The 14755-nt window shown below is 49.4% G+C and overlaps 1 protein-coding gene across 5 annotated transcripts in view; it reads left to right on the forward strand.

Annotated features, from left to right (window-relative positions):
* Positions 1-9569, forward strand: part of ANO9 (anoctamin 9) — a 41731-nt gene extending 32162 nt beyond the window's left edge. For all 5 annotated transcript variants that reach the window (XM_030560752.1, XM_030560756.1, XM_030560753.1 and 2 more), the window contains 5 exons: positions 795-942; positions 2838-2957; positions 3531-3624; positions 4594-4706; positions 6174-9569. In XM_030560752.1, the coding sequence (XP_030416612.1) occupies positions 795-942; positions 2838-2957; positions 3531-3624; positions 4594-4706; positions 6174-6201 (503 nt within the window). In that variant the 3' untranslated portion in view covers positions 6202-9569. The remainder of the gene's footprint in view (positions 1-794; positions 943-2837; positions 2958-3530; positions 3625-4593; positions 4707-6173) is intronic.
* Positions 9570-14755: the final 5186 nt, after the last annotated feature.

A 14755-nucleotide genomic window follows, 5' to 3' on the forward strand; every position in this document is an offset into this window, starting at 1 on the left:
TTGGTCTGCTATCTGACTCACTCTCTCGGCTATGAGAAGTGATTTCTGTTTCCTGCTTTCTAATCTTCTGTTTCCAAGTTGTGAGTACAATATAGTAAGACAGTAAGGTTTCTATTGTTTTTCTTTTTGTATTTACATGTCTATAGTTGCTGGAGTGCTTTGAATTGTATTCTTTTTGAATAAGGCTGTTTATTCGTATTTCTTTTAAGCAAATGACCCTGTATTTGTCACCTTAATACAGAGAGACCATTTTTATGTATTTTTCTTTCTTTTTATATAAAGCTTTCTTTTAAGACCTGTTGGAGTTTTTCTTTAGTGGGGAACTTCAGGGAATTGAGTCTGCAGCTCACCAGGGAATTGGTGGGAGGAAGAAGTCAGGGGGAAATCTGTGTGTGTTTTATTTACTAGCCTGACTTTGCATTCCCTCTGGGTGAAGAGGGAAGTACTTCTGTTTTCCAGGACTGGAAATAGAGAGGGTGAACTCCCTCTGTTTAGATTCACGGAGTTTGCTTCTGTGTATCTCTCCAGGAACACCTGGAGGGGGGAAGGGAAAAGGTTTATTTCCCTTTGTTGTGAGACTCAAAGGATTTGGGTCTTGGGGTCCCCAGGGAAGGGTTTTGGGGGGACCAGAGTGCCCCAAAACACTCTAATTTTTTGGGTGGTGGCAGCTTACCAGGTCCAAGCTGGTAACTAAGCTTGGAGGTTTTCAGGCTAACCCCCATATTTTGGACTCCAAGGTCCAAATCTGGGACTAGGTTATTGACAGCATGTCTCTGACTTCTGTTCCCTTGCAGGCATCTGGCTGCAGGTTCTGGAGGCCATTGGTATTTTGGCCGTCATTGGCAATGGCCTGGTGATTGCCATCACCTCAGACTTCATCCCCATGCAGGTCTACAAATACACATACAGCCCATGCATGCTGCAGAACCGCACCGATATCAAGTAAGTGTCACCCCACAACTGCCACAGCCTTTCCTGAACCACAGCCACCTCGCTCACTTTCTGTGTCTAAGTAAGCCTGTCCCTGCAGTGTGGGGAAAGCCATCTCTCCCGGCCCCACTGGGTGGCAAAGCCCAGCCAGGAGCGCGGGAGATTTGCTCCTGTCGTATGTTCCCTCTCACTCCTTGTGGCTCTTGGGATGGGGGGACAAGTTCCAGGAGCTGGCGCTGCTCCTATAGGATGTGCATCGTGTTCTTCCCAGCAGTCTTTGCCCTAAGATGCACAATAGGCTATTGGGAAATCCGCAGAGGGATACAGAACAGCCAGTTTTGGCAACGGGTGAGGTAGTGACCTCTAGAGGGTTGATCAAGAACTGCAGCCAAAGTTATTTTCCACTCCGAATTTTGCACAGGGCAGAGCAGGTCTGCTGACAAGTCGATATCTGCTTTGTACACGAATGATGCAAACACCTGCTAATTGTGCTCAGGTGACTACCAAAAAGAAACCCATTCACTGGCTGCTGGCCATTCTGGCTATTCAAACTAATTAATGCTTGCTTTTGAAATAGACACTAAAGTAATCCACACAGAAATCCATAGGGAAGCTCTTACATTTTGTGTAAAAACAGCTGTTAACTGTGGCTGTTAGCACTGCAAGAGTGCACTTGGTCGGTTTTTTCACTCTGGGCTACCTGATTCCTACCATGTGATCTAATTCTCTACATGTGGAGTCAATAATGGATTGTTTTAATTGTGTGCTGTTTGGTCAAGCAGTAAAAGAGTGGATTAGTCCCAGCCTGGAACTGTCTCTCAGCCCCTCTCCAAGAAGCACCCTCTTTCTCTTTCCTCCCCCAACTACAGAAGGGATGTGGACAAATTGGAGGGTAACGAAAAATATTAGGGGGCTGGGGCACATGACTTACGAGGAGAGGCTGAGGGAACTGGGTTTATTTAGTCTGCAGAAGAGAAGAGTGAGGGGGGATTTGATAGCAGCCTTCAACTACCTGAAGGGGGGTTCCAAAGAGGATGGAGCTCAGCTGTTCTTCGTGATGGCAGATGACAGAACAAGTACCAGTGGTCTCAAGTTGCAGTGGGGGAGGTCTAGGTTAGATATTAGGAAACACTATTTCACTAGGAGGGTGGTGAAGCACTGGAATGTGTTACCTAGGGAGCAGGTGGAATCTCCATCCTCAGAGGTTTTGAAGGCCCGGCTTGTCAAAGCTCTGGTGGGATGATTTAGTTGGTGTTGGTCCTGCTTTGAGCAGGGGGTTGGACTAGATGATCTCCTAAGGTCCCTTCCAACCCTGATATTCTATGATTCTAAATCCCACCCCCTTAAATTGCACTGCTCCAGAAATCATCCCATCTCCCTTTTAACCAACAATCTCTCCTCCTTGTGCATTCCATGCCTTGTCTTGCCTCTGAGTTGGATCCTGCACAAGGTAATGTGTCCTCAATTCCCTTGACTTCACTGGGACTTCACATCCAGAATCAGCCCTTTACATTGCTCTCTGGGATGGGGAATGTTTCCTGAGCAGGCCCATTCATGCCAGGGGCCTGAGCACATCCTGGGAGTTAATAAGAGCCCTCGGCCTCCATGGGAGTTGCAAGTGCCCAGCAGTTTGCAGAGACAGTTCTTATGCTTAGGAAACACTCTGTAATTTTATGATTTTTTTAATAAGCATCCCTTGTTCCTGCACCATCAAAGTCAATGGGGCTTTTGCCATTAATTTCAATTAGAGCAGGATCAGGACTTAGATTCCCACCCTGAAAAGAACTACCTGGAAGTGAGCTAAAGATGCCCATCTCTTCTAATCCTCACCTGGGTATCCTTGCCTTGACGATCCCATTGGGGCACTATTAAGCCACTGTCTAGTGCCATGTTTTCTTCCTATGCAGCTGTTTGACAGGTTACATCAACAACAGCCTCTCGGTGTTCCATGTCCAGGACTTTGAATGGCAGATGAAGCTGCCCGAAAAGCTTCCAGATTTTATGAGGAGTGAGATCACAGAATGCAGGTAATAGGGGACAATAGCATGGATCCATCATCCAGTCTCATGTCCACAGGTGCTGCCGCCCCCCTGGCTTGAAGTGGTTTCCATTATATACAGGGTATACAGTTTCGGTCAATGGCTCTTAGCACCCCACTATACAAATTGTTCCAGCACCCTTGTACACATCCTCATAATAATACCCTCCCACCCATCCCCAACAAATATTGCAAATATCCTCTACAAAAAATATCTTGACTGTTTTCAGGTAACACAGGCATGCTTCCCTTCAGCCCTCCACTGACTGGGAGAGTGGAAGACAAGATCCATAGCTGGTGTAAATCAGTTTGGATCCCCTGAAGTCATTGGATCTATGCTGGGGATCTGTGAATGGACAATGGGAAGGTCAGCTGGAGGAAGCCCTATACCTGAACTGAACAAGCTGCCCTTGGGCCAAGCAGGAGAGGGACTAAATAAACCAGTAGGCCTTTCCCAGCACTAACTCCTGTGACTCACAGTCACAGAGAGAGATGGACTGTGACCAGCTAGGGAGGGGATTTGATGGGCAATGACACAGCGCTGACGGGTGTTGTCCTATAGGTACCGGGATTACAGGAACTCCGATGACTACAACTACTCTGTCCAGTTCTGGCACGTTTTTGCAGCCCGGCTCGCCTTCCTTATTTTATTTGAGGTGAGTGCTGTGGAGTCAGCAATGTCCGTACAGTATGGGGAAGGAGACCGAGGCGGTGGGGGAAAGAAAGTCACATGTTCTTCCCTGGGGAGTGACTGTCAGTGGAGAGTGTGAGCATGCATGGCTGGGCACTCTGAGGGTGCTGCTTCCGCACTGGCTGAGGGTGTTTCCTTCTCTTGTCCCCAGCCTGACCTCTTTAGTGAGCTAATTAGCTCCTTTATCATGGCACTGCCCTTTGCATCAGATCCCTGCTCCCTTCACCTGCCTTCAGACCCTCCTCCATGTTCTCCTGCCCTCACCCACACCTGTCATCGTTTCCCTCTCCCCTACCCTTGTGTGCCTGCTGACAGTCACTCACTCCTGCTGTTAGTCCCCTGCTCACTTGCCATCTTCCCTTCAGGCAATGCCATGCACAGGTGACTAGCAGGAAAAACAGCCACTGCCCTTGGCTGGGGGCAAATTAAGGCAGCCTCAAAGTCTGCTCTGCTGACAGTGGTACCATTGCAAAGCTGGCATTTCAAAAGGGAGTGTGGGGGTGCATCCAGAGCCAGACATAAAGCTAAGAGAAACCAGGGACTGTGGGTCCTCATGGCTTGATCTGCCACCCTCTCTGGCCCAGGTTTCCCAGGACTGGAATGAGAGGGGGTTGATGTTTTGAGGGGCCCATAGTAGCCTGAATTTGGGGCCCTAAGGGGAGGCATTACCCCAGAAATCATCCCTGGATGCAGCTGTGTGTGTGTGTGTGTATTTTATGACTTCAATCAAACTCCCACTGAAGTCAATGGGAGTCTTGAATGATTTCAATGGGAGTTGGATTGGGCACTGGATTGGCTTGAGTATTTGGTATATGCCAATGTAGTAGCTGAGCATGGCCATGGAGTTATTACTCCTTGCTAATCGCTGCTGGGTCACTGATCTCTCCTGAGAACTGGTTCTGACTGCATGGTGGGCTCTGCTTGCTCATTTCAGCACGTGGCTCTGTGCATCAAGCTGATTGCAGCCTGGTATGTACCCGACGTCCCCCAATCGGTTAAGAATAAGCACCTGCAGAAAAAACATGAAAATCTACGGGGAGTACTCAGGTAGGTGCTGTCCTAGGAATAGCTGTGAAGGGTTCTGGAGCACTATCTCTCCTGGAAGGCAGTGTGATCTAGAGCAGGAGACTTGGCTTCTTGTCCTGACTGGCTGTGTGACTTTGGGATTAGTCACTGCACCTCCTCGGCACAGATACCATTAATAGTAGCTGCCCTCACTCAACCACCGCTCCACTCAGAGAGCTACTCTGAATAGGAGTGGCCAGAGCAGAAAGGTGGAACAGAACGGTCTCTGTCAGGGCTTGACAACATCTTACATTCTGCCCAGGCTGGAATCAGTATAAGGGATACAAAATGATCTGTGTTGGCCAGAGGTCATCTCTACTCCACTGGCAAAGCGTAGGCATCCTAGGGTCTCGACTACCAATTCTATCACAGGTCAACCTCCTGACATCTAACCTGGCTGTTCAGTAGAGGAAGCGTGAGATGGAGGCTGGTGGCATGTGACTTCTTAGAAGAGAGTCCTGCAAGCATTGGGGTTAGCCTGTCAAAGGAAGCAGTGGAAGGACTATCCCTGGTTTCACTTAAAACTAGACTGGGGAATAGAAGGAGCAATCCATCCTTGGCCCCTGGAGGCTGGATTAGCCCAGTGATTCTCCAGATTTTTCATTCTGGAAACCGCCTCATCCAAGAGACAGAGTGCACCTCTGAGAGACCCGCCTGCCCTCCCAATCCCCTGGTGCTTGGCTAGCCACGTTCCTCATTCTACGGAGTATGAGGGAGGGCTCCATAGCCCTTTATTAATCCACAGACTACATCTTGAGAACCCCTGGATTAGATGAATCAAAACTAAAGCTGGCCAGAAAATGACTGTGTTTTTTTTGGGGTGGAGGGACTTCCCCCTCCAGAAAACTCCCACAGAAATGAAAATTTCTCAACTTTCCATGGAAAAATTTTGACTTTTTTTGGTAAAAAGTCAAAATTTAAATATATCCGCTGAAAACTGAAGAAATGCTGCTGTAATGCCCTATGGGAGTTGTAGTTCAGATGCTTCATGCTACCATTCTCCTTTGTAGGTTGGACTATATTTCACATGGAGCACCACAGTCTCCCTCTATTAACAAAGGGAAGTGGTGCATCATGGGAGTCCCTGATCATGAGGTATGATGGGAGATGTAGCCCAGCTAGGAAACCCTGTCTGCGAGGAGAATGGGGACATGAGGGAACTGAACTACAATTTCTAGAAGACAGTGTGATGGTATAGCCAAATCAAAATATGTTGGCTTTCTGCCATTTGGGTTTTTTTCCCATATAATCTAACTTTGTTGAGACTAGCAGACTCGTTTCACAAAAAGTCTTTTAATTGAAACCCTGCTTGCCGTAGTAAAATGGCTTTGCTAGAACTTTTTCGACCAGCCCTTCTCACTAGTTCTTACTCATCTCAAGTTTGATTGTTCTGTTCCAGTGACACCATCAGAGTTATTGAACTACCTGGATTGTTTCTGTATCTTCCAGGAAAATAGATCACTCTACAGACGTATAGCGAGTCACTGAGCACACAGTAGAGGTCAGAAGCGGAGACCATGGACCCAGTATCCAGCAGGACAGTGCTGTGGGCTTTGGAGGCACTATACAGGCACCTCCCACAAACCCTGCAACTACAGCTCATTCTTTCCTATTGTTTTGGACTTTGCCTCTTAATTGAGGGGGAAACAACGCAATGGTAAACTTGCATGAGCAGATCATTTAGAATCTCACAGTGGCAGGGAAGAAGATTGCATCTTTTTAAGAAATGCTGCATTTCAAAGGTGTCTCCTCAGAGCTGGGGGAAAACATTTGCACTGTTGGCCAAACATAACAGTTTGTCCAATTTCAAAGAAGGCTAAAAATGGCTAGATTTTTGCTAAATTTGTCATGCTTTTCCACCATCAGGAGCAAACATGATTTTACCCCTACACCCTCCTCCTAAATTGCTCAGAGGAAATACCATATAAAGCCCATGTCTGTGGAGATGGGTGAGGTTGCCCTGTCTGCTGTACCAACATTGTCCCCAGTTTGGAGGGACAGTCTCTGTCCCAGCTGACTCTCCTTCCTACTATACATCTAAGATCTATTTCTTGACTAGATGTGAGACTGGATTCCTGACTGCTGATCACTGGTTCTTACTGTAATGATGTGTAGCCTTGTGCAAATTAACCTCTTAGTGCCTCCATTTATGTAATGGGGCAAACACCTACCTACCTCACCTGGATGCTGTGCAGCTTAAATAATTAATATCTAAAGCACTTTGAGGCCTTGTCTACATTAAGAATTTTGCCTTCATTCCATTACTCAGTGACCAGCCACTGCAAACTCCAAATACACACAAAGAAATTTGTGTTTGGCATGAGTGGTGCTCACCTCAGTTTCAAACAGCAGTTAGTTCCACTGAAGCAGATTGGGGCTCTTCTCAGCTGTATGTGGGATTTGCTGTGGTGCAGCGAGCGACACCAATTGCTGGCCAATGTAAACCAGCCCTTGGATCTTTCGGAGATCCTGTGTTAGCATTTCATTGAGTCAGGCAATCTGATGGTAATCTATGGCAGAGGACCTGCCTTTATCTTCAGTAGTTCATTTTAATCCTTCAGTTGTCATTAAACTGGGCTTTGCTGGCTGGGCTGTAGAGTAGATTGCTTACTTTCTCTATCGCCTTTGTATTTCATGTCTCACCAGTTCTTCTCTTTCCAGTGGAGTCCGTCAATGCTCCTGTACACCTCCATCACCCAGGGATTGGCTATTCTCTCTTTTACTAAAGTGATCACAGTAGTTCCTCCTATAGGTAAGGGTGCAGAGCAGGGCCTTACCCTAAATCTCCTACATCCCAAGTGAGTACCCTAATCATTGGATGGCAATAGGGTAGGGTGGCTCCCTCTCTTAAACCCTGCACTTGTTGGCACTTCACTCCTGCCTAGTTTAGGCCACTGTCTGCTAAGCTGGCTGGCTTCAGAAGATCCCTTCCACAGGCACCTAACTCTCCCCATGCCCTTGCATGGGGAGCCTCAACACCTAGGTCAGACTGATCATTCCATGAGGTGGCAGGCTGCCTGAGAGCTAGGCGTTACACTGCTTGGATACCTTTGTGGACTGGGCCCTTGTCGGCCTTCAATGAGGACTGACCGCTAGGTTTGAAAAATATATGTTAGTGTCAGATTCACAGAGCTAAAGCCCAGTTGGAATATGCCCAACAGAAAACACTCTGAAATCTGCAAATGTACAGGTAGACCCCAGAACTGCAGAGAATCCTGTGTGGGAAGATCCTGTCACACTAAGTGCCAGGGAAGGCTGGGGTCCACTGACTTGGAGCCTATTGTGGGATCGGGGCCTTTTAACATTGGCCTTTTAATGGGACCAAGCTAAACCTAAGTGACACACACTTAAACTCGTGCAACAAAGTTTCAGTGGTTTAGCTAAATTGGTTTAATTCACATGTAGGGCTTGTCCACATGCGTGGGTTTAAAATCACACTAACTTTAGCTAGTGAGCACTCAAACGACCTTCCCACTCCACATATGCTGCAATTCTTCCAAGTGGACTAACTGGCCCAGAAATACTTTATTGTACAATCCACTTTGAAAGTTCCTTGTGTAGTGAGGCAGTGCAGACTAACGTTGACATTCATGCACAGCTCATTTCACACTAGATTGGCAGTATGCCAGCTTCTATCCCAGTGTATTTTGCCAGGACCAACCTGTCTGTTTACCTAGGTGCCCACCACTGCTCTGGGGTCATGTTGCCAAGAGGTCCCCTCCCTGTTCAAATGCTGGCAGGAGGCCAGGAACAGTCCATTTTTTCCTGGAGTACAACCTTCAAGCCTTCCAGCAGTGCTATTACTGCCATCTAATGCCTTGTGCAACAGCATGGAAACATGCAGAGATCTTTGATCACCTTGCCATCTGGAGAGACGCAAGGGTACAGGCAGCCCTTTAAAAAAAAAATCAGAATAACGCAGTCTATGAAGACATCTCTAAATAGTTAGCCCCAAAGGGTCACAGTGGGACCCTATTCAATGTCACAGCATGAGCAAAGCACTCAAAAGCCACTACAAGAAAACAGGAGGCAAAAGATGGACCTCTAGCAATACTCATATGACCTGTCTTTACTATGAGACTTTTCTGCTGGGATGCCACTGTTGGTGTCAATTCTGTATTTAGACAAGTCCTCAATGTGGAGTTTAAAGATTAAATTGAATCTTTTCTATTTTTCTTAAATGATCAAGGCTATTAAATGCAAACTCCTATCATCCCTACCCATTAAGGCTGGGCAACAAAGCACTCAGAGACAGGACATTCCAGACATTGATTCTTGCTGTCATCATTCCTGTTTTCCTTGTTCAGTGTTAGCTCTAAAAAAGTATGTATTAATCTATGCCAAAAGGATATGACTTGAGCACAGTGACTGAATGAATCTTGCGGTCAAAAATATCTTAGCTTTTCTAACACCCTGATTTGTGAATTTTTGATTTGTCAGCCTTGTGCTAATGCTAGGTTTTACATTTGTTATTTACATCTAAGTGACTAGATTATGAAACACGGCAAGGGAATCAAGCCCTGATATACACATGCCTGCATGCGAGTCTGAAACTTTAAGCATGTGACTCATCCACTGAAGTCCAAGGTGGCCACTCAAGGGCCCCCCATTGGACTTCAGTGGACCAGTCACAGGCTTAAAGTTACACATGTGTCTATGTGCCATATTGAATCAAGTCATTAATGCAGCAGGTGCCAGGCTGATGTGGCATTTAAAATATTTTCCTGGCCTCCCTTATTCTGGATGCCAGGTATGTTGTACATATTTTAAAATGCTCAGTAATGGTTGCTTGAAATACTGTGCAATAATATTGTAATTTTTTAATAAAGGTGATTTTATACAATACATGTCTTTTTTTTTTAAATGTTGCTTTGGTTTATTAAGCAAAGAGTTGGGCTAGGTTTGGATGGTAAAGAATTGAAATGTGAAGGCCATTTTAAATATTGGCTTGGGGGCAGGACCATGAACTTGTTAGAGTTGTTAGTCGTTAAGATATTGGCATGGGACACAGGCCATCTGGGTCAGTTTCCAGCTTTGACACAAACTTCCTGTATGACTGGGCCGAGTCACTTCAGCAGAGATTTTCAAAGCTGCCACAGGCATTTGGATTTGGGATGTCCAAATCTCTTAGCCAACTTTGGAAAGCTCAGCCTTAATCCTAGTGTCAGTTTACCCATCTGTAAAATGGGGATAATACCTCCCATACTACTATGGGGAGTTCTGAAAATATGTGTTAGTGTCTGGGAAGGGCTCAGATGATACAGTATGGGGTGGAAAATACATACATTGTGCTAGGCATTTACAAACTTCAGGGTAACATTTTCAAAATCACTTGTGACTTAAGCCTGACTTACACACAGGTTTTGTACCAATAATTATTTCAATGTTTTTTTATTTTGTTTTTTAAGAAAACTGAAATAGTTATAACAGTACAATCCAGGGCTAAAAGGCACTCATATTGGTATAGCTATTTCCATATGGGAAAGGGAACAAGTTATCTCTGCATGAAGCACTTTTACATCACTATAACTGTGTCCACATTAGGGCTGTTACAACTGCTTTTTTATGAACACTTCCAAAACTATCACGAGAGTAGGATATAGTGTGCATTTGAAAGGGAACCCTGACACATTTTTGCCCAGAGCCTTGAAATGCTCTTTCTAGCATTGGTGAAAGCGATTGAAAGTAGTTTTATTGAATTGGCTTAAATGCATGATGTTGGGTATTAATACTAAACTCACATTTATATAGAAACTTTCATCCCAAAGCTCCTTCACACAGGCAACCCTTCATGCATCACTGAAATGCAGCTACCTCTGAATTGCAATACTGTAAGTGGCACACAGTAATGCTACAAGCTTAGCACAGAAAGTAAGGAAGAATGCAGTAGCAAATTGAGACTGCAGAGAGAATTTGAGCAGGAGGATGCAATTAGTCAGATCCTGTCTCTTTAGAGATGGCACCTCTAATAGCGTGCTGGGCACAAATCAATGCTGAGTGAGAGAGAGAAGAGTAACATGCACCTTGGAGGTATCCCTTTAATGTACAGATCAGTCCTAAGCCTGTTTAACAGGTAAAATTTGACAAACCCACAGCCCAACCCTGTACAGCTGCTGGTCATACGCAACGATAAAAATAAAAATTATTTACTGCACTGTCTCAGGGATCACAGCTTCTGGTTTGGCTTCTCCATCAAAAAGCCATGAAGCGCTGAGGGTTAACTCAGCAGTGAGAAGGGCAAGGCAGGTTAATAAATAGAAACAACTCCTAACTAAATAACAAGTGCACAGCTGGCTTATCTGAGCGTACACAGCTTCAAAATTCATTGCTCTGAGTCCACAGTGGTGCTTTTATTGTAGTTACTGGGAGTTGTATGTACAATACCTGGGCTGTATCTGATCCTGAGGTCCATACTCTACTCAGGGCCAGATTCTCAGCTGCTGTGAATCAATGTAGCTGTACTGAAGTCAACAGGGTTACTGATTTACATGAGTAAATATCACCCCTATCATCATCATGCATCCTTGAGGGTTTCAGTGGAATTGCATAGGAGAGAAAAATTTGTCCCTAAAAGCTTTATTCTTTTCATTAGTCTAAGCTGATGGAAAAGACTTAGCTATCTAGTTCCTGCCTTTAAGGAACATTATGATGCAGGGGGAGATGCTAGCACCAAGCACTTTAGAGGAGTCCATCATTTGGAGTGGGGAGGGAAGGGGGTGGATCTGACATTAATCACCCTCGTTCTTTGCCTCTCCACGCTGATAGGTGGTAGTACCTCCTCCTGGCTGAATTCCACTCTCCTAATCAGGTGACAGGGATAATACAGCAGCCATTAAAGAACCCATCTAACACAGCTAGAATTTTAGTTGAATCCATTCAGCAGGCAGAACATCCCATCGCACCTGCTGCTCAAAGAGACACATGCTGCTTTATGTCCTCTAATGTTCTTTGTGGTGCTGACAAGGTCGCACAGTAAGAGTGGTTGATTTTTGACAGACAAGGCTTTCAGTGTTGCAGTGAATTGTCTCTGCACACACGATGGGTTGAGTTATCATGCTCAGGAGGACGGAGCATTGAAAGGAAAGTTACACAGATCCACGATGCTGGTTCAGAACCTTGTTGCCTGTCATCTGGCACTTCCTTTCCTGCTTTAACTCAGCCCAGCTGGGTTCCAATGTTCATTTCCCACCCCCCGCAGATCGGTGCCTCCTTGGAGCGGAGAGACTCAGGTTAAATCAGGCAGGTATCCCTAACAATTATAGGCTGATGGTTTTTCCTCACCATACAATGCGTGTCTGATGCTGACCATTATTTAAAGGCATCTATTTAAGCAAGAAATGGGAGTCCTGCTCCAGCACCCCCTGAATTCAGTGGCCCGAGTCCTGGCCCCAGTGCTCCTGCAGCCTGGGAGCTCATCAGTCATACATAGCTAGGTTTTTAGACCGTGCCCATCCCCGTGGTCTCTGGGACTGAGGCCGGAGGGCCCTGACGCGCCCTGCTGCCAGGGGCTCCCAGGGAAGGATGGTCACAGGGAACTCCCGGGGTGCAGTGGATGATGCTCCTCCCACCTGCAGCCTCCCTAATCTCCTGCGCCAGGGCCCCGCCTCCCTTGCTGCAGGCTGAGCCCAGCCAGGCACCTGCCGCCCCACCCTACAGGTGAGCGCAGCCTGCGCCAAAGGCTGGGCGGGGTCGGGGCGGGACCAAGCCTGAACCCCGCCCAGTGCATGCTGGGAGCTGAAGTCCTCTCCCCCTGGGAATCTCAGCCTCTGGGCCGCCGCGGGACTAGTACCCCAGAGTGCCCCGCGCGGGGCGGTGGACCGCCCCTCCGCCTACTTGGGCGCAGGTTCGCATGGCAACTGGGCTGTGCCTGGGTGCAGGTGCCAAGAAGCCTCCACGGCCCCATCCACGGCACAGGCTGCCCCCGGGGTGGGGCCCCCTGAATGGAGATAGGTAGGTGTCACCCCAGACACTGCCGTGTCCCCAGCAGCCCCTTCGTCACCCAGCTCCCCACAGACACCCCAATGTCATCTGCAGCCCCCCCGCTCCCCAAGGCCACCCCCAGCCAGCCCAGCCTCCCCACCCCCAACAATACCCTAGCCAGCCCAGCCTCCCCACCCCCAACATCACCCACAGCCAGCCTAGCCTCCCCACCCCCAACATCACCCCCAGCCAGCCCAGCCTCCCCACCCCCAACAATACCCCCAGCCAGCCCAGCAACCCCACAAACATCACCCACAGCCAGCCTAGCCTCCCCACCCCCAACAATACCCACACCCAGCCCAGCAACCCCACAAACATCACCCCCAGCCAGCCCAGCCCTCCCACCCCAACATCACCCCCAGCCAGCCCAGCCTCCCCACCACAACAATACCCACCCCCAGCCCAGCCTCCCCACCCCCAACATCACCTATAGCCAGCCCAGCCTCCCCACCCCCAACAATACCCACACCCAGCCCAGCAACCCCACAAACATCACCCACAGCCAGCCTAGCCTCCCCACCCCCAACAATACCCTCAGCCAGCCCAGCCTCCCCACCCCCAACAATACCCCCAGCCAGCCCAGCAACCCCACAAACATCACCCACAGCCAGCCTAGCCTCCCCACCCCCAACAATACCCTCAGCCAGCCCAGCAACCCCACAAACATCACCCACAGCCAGCCTAGCCTCCCCACCCCCAACAATACCCTCAGCCAGCCCAGCCTCCCCACCCCCAACAATACCCCCAGCCAGCCCAGCAACCCCACAAACATCACCCACAGCCAGCCTAGCCTCCCCACCACAACAATACCCACAGCCAGCCTAGCCTCCCCACCCCCAACAATACCCACACCCAGCCCAGCAACCCCACAAACATCACCCACAGCCAGCCCAGCCCTCCCACCCCAACATCACCCCCAGCCAGCCCAGCCTCCCTACCCCCAACATCACCCATAGCCAGCCCAGCCTCCCCACCCCCAACAATACCCCCAGCCAGCCCAGCAACCCCACCCCCAACAATACCCCCAGCCAGCCCAGCAACCCCACAAACATCACCCACAGCCAGCCCAGCCTCCCCACCCCAACAATACCCACCCCCAGCCCAGCCTCCCCACCTCCAACATCACCTATAGCCAGCCCAGCCTCCCCACCCCCAACAATACCCCCAGCCAGCCCAGCCTCCCCACCCCCAACAATACCCACACCCAGCCCAGCAACCCCACAAACATCACCCACAGCCAGCCCAGCCCTCCCACCCCAACATCACCCCCAGCCAGCCCAGCCTCCCCACCACAACAATACCCACCCCCAGCCCAGCCTCCCCACCCCCAACATCACCTATAGCCAGCCCAGCCTCCCCACCCCCAACAATACCCACACCCAGCCCAGCCTCCCCACCCCCAACAATACCCACAGCCAGCCCAGCAACCCCACAAACATCACCCACAGCCAGCCTAGCCTCCCCACCACAACAATACCCACCCCCAGCCCAGCCTCCCCACCCCCAACATCACCTATAGCCAGCCCAGCCTCCCCACCCCCAACAATACCCACAGCCAGCCCAGCAACCCCACAAACATCACCCACAGCCAGCCTAGCCTCCCCACCCCCAACAATACCCACACCCAGCCCAGCCTCCCCACCCCCAACAATACCCCCAGCCAGCCCAGCAACCCCACAAACATCACCCATAGCCAGCCTAGCCCTCCCACCCCCAATAATACCCCCAGCCAGCCCAGCCTCCCCACCCCAACAATACCCACCCCCATCCCAGCCTCCCCACCCCCAACATCACCCCCAGCCAGCCCAGCAACCCCACAAACATCACCCCCAGCCAGCCCAGCCCTACCACCCCCAACAATACCCACACCCAGCCCAGCCTCCCCACCTGCAACAATACCCCCAGCCAGCCCAGTCCTCCCACCCACAACAATACCCCCAGCCAGCCCAGTCCTCCCACCCGCAACAATACCCCCAGCCAGCCCAGTCCTCCCACCCGCAACAATACCCCCAGCCAGCCCAGTCCTCCCACCCGCAACAATACCCACACCC

The sequence above is a fragment of the Gopherus evgoodei genome, chromosome 4 (genome assembly GCF_007399415.2).
Source record: "Gopherus evgoodei ecotype Sinaloan lineage chromosome 4, rGopEvg1_v1.p, whole genome shotgun sequence".
Lineage (NCBI taxonomy): Eukaryota > Metazoa > Chordata > Testudines > Testudinidae > Gopherus > Gopherus evgoodei.